The sequence below is a fragment of the Gekko japonicus genome, unplaced genomic scaffold (genome assembly GCF_001447785.1).
Source record: "Gekko japonicus isolate JY-2015 unplaced genomic scaffold, Gekko_japonicus_V1.1 scaffold2191, whole genome shotgun sequence".
Lineage (NCBI taxonomy): Eukaryota > Metazoa > Chordata > Lepidosauria > Squamata > Gekkonidae > Gekko > Gekko japonicus.
In genome coordinates, this window is record NW_015171571.1 from 176,657 (window position 1) to 182,669 (window position 6,013).

The window sequence follows — 6,013 nt, forward strand, 5'->3', positions numbered from 1 at the left end:
GGCGGTGGCGGCCGGGACCGTTGGGGGCGGGGTGTGTGGCCTTATGACACATTTCCGTTGATGTCAGGGGGGGTGGCCTTATGACACACTTCTGGTGATGTCAGGGGGTGTGGCATATGCCAATGAGTTATGCTAATGAGTTCCCCTAGCTCTTTTTCTACGAAATGACCCCTGCATGTACTCACTTATTCTTCTTTTCTTTTCCTTCTCCGTGTTGCTGTATTATAAATTATAATTCCCAACGTGATTAAAAAGGCAGGCTGCAGCTAAGTAGAACATGGCGTCCATGTTCTACCCCACAAACCACTCCTGCCTCGGGGCAGCAACGGACACCCCCCCGCGTTGCCAGTTGTGGGAGGGGCCGAGGCAAAGCCCGCTGCCACCAGACCTCTCTACGGGAAGTCTGGCAGAATGCACCCAGAGACCGGGTGGCCCCAAAAAGAGCAATAAAGGGTTCGGGCGGCTCGGAGCGATCCGAGAGCCGCCCATCGCCGCGCCGCCAGCCACACCAACACTGGCCCTACTTGATTCCCAGTGCATTGCAGCCGCAAGCCAGAAAAACCTATTTCTGCAATAAACTGAGGGCCAATCAAGATGTTACGAAGGTGCACTGTTGCTTCAAATTCTCACATTTCTCCTAGTAAAAGAAATATATATGTGATGCTATGATATTCAGTGTTCTAGTTCATTGATAGTAACCACTAAGTGCAATGATGTGATGTCATGAGTGTCTTTGTACTACACATTGCCAAGGAGACAGCAGCAATGCATCCTCCGTAGCTTCTAGTTAAATGTAATTCATATATAGAATTGTTGCACAGAAGACATAGTTGTTGTAAGGTGTTTGCTGTGGGCCAGTTTCACCGCTGACAACAATTATTTTATTCTGTCCCAGGTTTTCATGCTGCTCTTATTATATATCTCTGTAGCACAGAACAATATGTAAATGACATACGTACTGGAATCACAGATCCCTTTCTTTTACTTTTCTTTCTGTTGTAGTATGACTATGAATATGATGAAAATGGTGAGCGAGTCATTTTGGGGAAAGGCACTTACGGCATTGTTTATGCAGGACGAGATCTGAGCAATCAAGTCAGAATTGCCATTAAAGAAATCCCAGAAAGAGATAGCAGGTATTGTAACAGTGAATGATTACAAACACTGTTTATAGGTGTGTGATATATACCAGTGTGCTAAGTTAGTTATGGGAAAGAATTATCATCTTCAAAAGACACTATCAACTCTTTAATTTTCATATGTCTTACATTCTCAACTGTGGTAATGGCCAGTCTAAATTGGCTGAACTGATGTTCCAGGAGGGGAGAGAATCATTTTATTAGTGATACCTTTGCTCTTCAAGGAAGCGTCTCTATATTATTCTGTGGGCAGTCACACAAGGGAGTGGGAGTCAGACATGCTCTGCTATATATCTCATATCTTGCCAGAGCTAATGTTTGGTTCACAAATCCACATATACATTAAAGAGCTGCAGTTGTGTGTCTGGTCTTGATCTCTGTGTATTCATTCAAGGGACAAACTGATGATGTTTTCTTGGAGGACCCAGAAGTAAAGGGGGGGGGGGTTGGTGTGTTTGGTTTTTTTAGCAGAGCACCATATTTTATTTAATACATTTTTATCCCACATATCCTTCAAGGATAGAATACATTGGAGAGTTTCTGATAATAAGCAAAAATTTAAATCTGGGGTTGCACAGGCATAGTCTACCATTCAAAATGCTATACCCCTTTGGCTCTGAGTGAGAGGAAGACCTTACCCAGAGGTGTAGTTTTAACTCTTTGCTTGCTTGGCACTTTTCCACTGCCACCACATATTGCTCACCCCACCGAGTATGCTAAGAATGTGTTTATCCTCACCAATACATGTTTGAAACTTCACATGTGAGAACATAATCGGAAGGGTGAAGTGGAAAAGCAGTGGGTAGGAAAGAGTTTAAGCTGCTCCCCCCCCCTTTGTCCTCAGATTGTCTCCTCCTAAAGCAGCTTTTCTCTAAAAAAACCTGGCAATCAGAGTTTGGTTATGCACATTTGCATGTATTGTTTAATTCCACCATGACTTCAAAAAGTTTGAAAAATACCGTCACATGCTATTTCTGGAACTCCTGGTAATGCTTTCAAAAGCTAAGAAAATAGGACGATGAGTAAGAAAGCAATAGAGAACTTAACCAGGTCATCTTCAGAATAGGAAATGAGCATGGCAAATTGTAGTAGACATCCCAAGACAGTATAAGCTTAATAAAACAGAAGTAAACTGGTACTTTAAAGTCAAAGTAAGTTTATACTAGCATAAACATTCATGGATCAAACTTCATTTCCTCAGGTGCACGAAATGAAAAATCTTTTGCAAGAATTTTTATGAGGATGATCACAGTAAAAGGGATGTTGGTGTCTATATGTCCACTGTGCATTTTTACAGTAGTGTCCACAAAACCTTATACCCAGAATAAAAAATTTTGGTCTTAAAGGCGCCACCGGACTCAAACTTTGTTCTACTGCTTCAAACGAACACAGCTAATCCACATAAACATACAGTCTGATCAAAGAATAAGTAGTATGACGTATCAACCAGCTAACATCTGTAAATTATTACAGTAGGATGCAGCATCATGATATGATTACAACATGATAAGTACCGATAAACATCCCTAAAGAGTGGGTCCTGTTCTACTATTAGCAGTTATAATGAGTAAGGAAACCTTAAGTCTCTGTTTAAGCCAGGGGAAGATGTAGTTCCTGATGAGTTCTAATTGTGCACTTTTCATGTTTTATTCTTCCTTAAAAACAGTTTTGGTAGAAGAGTTACTTTTAGATCTGTAGCAGTAGAAAACAGCAAGAATCCAGTAACACCTTAAAGACAAACAAAATTTGTGGCAGGGTATGAGCTTTCATGAGTCACTGCTCACTTCTTCAATCAAGAAATGCCAGTCCCCATTTTCCCTCTTTTGCCTAATTTTTCATTCTTTCCTTTCACCCCCCCATCTACATTCTTCCCTTGCCTGCTTTCCCACTCCTTTCACAATTCTCCAGTGTTGAAGTGAAGCTTCAACCAGAGTTGCCTAGCCAATCCAAAATGGCTGTCAAGATCTCATGAGGAAATCTTGTAAGACATCAGCATTGTAAAACTTTTGTAATTTTCTCCCCCCCTACACACACACACACAGAGACAATTTACTGTTTTACAAATCAAGATTTTTTTCTTTTTTTGCAAACCTGGAGTTTTCCCTAAGTTTATAGTTGTGCACATGATCCTAATCTGTGAATTAAATTATCCACATCTGGAGCTATGTCCAGAATTATATATAATAGCTATAATGACAGGTAAGAACCGAATGGGCAGCCAGTGTATCTCTTTGAACTTTTGGACATCACTAAACATTAAATCATAAAACTATCCATAGAATGCAATATAAGAGGAGACAGGGTGAAGTGAATTTTCTTCAGATGGTGAGTAGCAAGAGCCTTACTTCCTGATGGGGAAAGGAGAGAGCCAGTTTGGTGTAGCGGTTAAGAGAAGGGGACTCTAATCTGGCAAACCGGGTTTGATTCCCTACTTCTCCACATGCAGCCAGGCACAGTTCTCTCAGAGCTCTCTCAGCCCCACCTACCTCACAGGATGTCTGTTGTGGAGAGAAGAACGGAAGGAGATTGTAAGCTGCTCTGAGACTGAGTGAAGGGCAGGGTTTAAATCCAAGTCATTGTCATTCTTCTCCTCCTCCTTCGTAGTAGCAACAGCAACTGAAAAGGCCCTTCCCCAAATCCCTACTAGCAGGTCTTTTTTTGTAGAAAATGCCCAGCAGAAACTCATTAGCATAATAGGCCACACCCCTGACAACACAGCTCATTGGCATATTAGGCCACAGCCTATGCCTTCCCTTGGCTTGCTTGGGCGCCCTGCAGCTGCGGGGAGCCTGGACAAGCCCCCCCTTGAAGGGAAGGGAAGGCAGTTTAAACTGCCTTCCCTTGGCTTGCCCAGGCACCCTGCGGCTGCAGGGAGTCCGGGCAAGCCGGCCCTTGGACAGGCCGGGGGAGGCATTTAAATGCCTCCCCGATCCTTCCAGGGGCCCCCTCACCCACTCGCCTTGGAGTCACCAGGGGGGTTATGCACACACGCAAAGGTTTTGGCTGTAGTGGGCGTGGCCAACTCTGAAGCCAGCCGGAACTGCATTCTTGCCCAAAAATAGCCCTGCCTACTAGTCTCATGTCAGGCACTATATGTTCCTGCATAAAGGCCTCAGCCATTAATCTTGGGGCCCAGGGAGGATGATACCTAGAATTCTTCAAATAGACAGAATACAGTAGTTTTATATAACATACATGGCTGTCTTCTCAGAAACTAAAACCATCTATTGAAGGACAGAAGGTCATGAAATTCCCTACTCCTAGTTGGTCTTGTAGCTTTCAGGTGGGTGTATAAGGTGTCCAGGCTCTTTTCCCCAAAAGGTATTGTGGAAGTTCCATCTGTGCAGGTGCATAATGTTCAATTATCCCAACATTGTCCTAAAGTGGAAAAGCATACTGCACCTTAATACTGCCAAACTACTCAGTCCCTGAAAGTGGAGTTGTTTTGTTATATTTCAAAGTTTGGTGTCTAAAGTTTTTCAACAAGAATGAAATACTTAAGATGGAGGAAGGCTGACCCTGATCAGTATCATAAAACATAATACTGTAAGAAGATATGAACGTATAGAAGACCAACTCTTTGTCTCTTAAGCCATTCTCAGGTGTGTTTTTTTCAGATAAAGGGAATCTGTTCACACAAGTGGTCTGTTCGTATGGGTAGTGCAGCATCGGAGTGAATAATACACTATTCACATGAACAGTTATTCATATATTTTTTTTCAAATTCAGCCTCAGTTATCATCAGAACAGCATATTGCCAGTTTTGCAAGAAAAAATATAGCCCAGTGAAATGCACTTAAGGCAAACATCCATGGTTGACATTCCCTATAAACCTCCCACTTTAAAAGCTTTTCATTTATTATCCAACCAAAGAGATAAGCTTGAGTTTTATTTTTCTGTTTCAGTGGGACAATTGATTTATTTAGCTTTCATGCTTTCTGCCTATTTGTTCTTTATTATCATTTCGTTAGGAACCTATTTCCTTTTCACAAACATTGCCTGGGCAATTTCCTGTGCCAGTTTATTTTAAAGTAGGCATTATCAGAATTGCTGTCACAGGATGTATTTATAATTTACATTGTACTGAATTGCCTACAATGAACAAAATTGATGGAAATGTTCTAAATTGTCTCTTTCTTTTAGATATTCTCAGCCTTTGCATGAAGAAATTGCTTTACATAAGCACCTCAAACACAAAAATATTGTACAGTACCTTGGTTCATTTAGTGAAGATGGATTCATTAAGATATTCATGGAGCAGGTGCCAGGCGGTAAGAGACTGTACATTAAAAAATTCATAGATGGCTTTCTCCTGGGATTTTCTTCTGCAAGAAAAATGTAGATCACAGGACTTACATTTACTTCAGAAACTATAGGAAATTATGTGTCATCTTTTCTGAGATATGTTGAAAAATATTTCCCTAATTTTCTTGGTCAATAGTATTAATATACAGAGAGCTTCCCCTTATAACCAAAATGTGAAGAAGGTGGGGAGAAGTAGAAGTGTGCCACACTCTCCCAAGTCTGTCTCCATATGGCCATTTCCAGAGCTGTATGTTTAAATTTAACTTGTGGCCAGGGGTCTTCTGGGGCCGGAGTGTGCCAGAGCACTGCTCTGGGAGCCCAGGAGCTGGGAAAATGGCGGTGGCAGCAAGCCCTGCCCCCAGCTCCTCCCGCTACGGCCTGCCGCCGGCCTCCCAGGGCCTGCGCTGGAGTGCTGCAGCCCCAGGGAGACCCGAGGAGGCCCGTCGCTCTCTTCTCAGGGCCTGCGACAGAGCGCTGCGGCCTGGAGAAGGCCAGAAGAGGCCCCCCCGTCGCCTCCCCGGGCCAGCGGCGGAGGGCTGTGGCCCGGAGGAGGCCAGAAGAGCCCCCCC

The 6,013-nt window shown here is 43.1% G+C and overlaps 1 protein-coding gene across 1 annotated transcript in view; it reads left to right on the forward strand.

Annotated features, from left to right (window-relative positions):
• LOC107117647 (mitogen-activated protein kinase kinase kinase 5-like) overlaps positions 1 to 6,013 on the forward strand; it is a 155,628-nt gene that overhangs the window by 113,400 nt on the left and 36,215 nt on the right. The window contains 2 exon segments of the mRNA XM_015419802.1: positions 1,003 to 1,136; positions 5,283 to 5,410. Coding sequence (XP_015275288.1) covers positions 1,003 to 1,136; positions 5,283 to 5,410 — 262 coding nt within the window.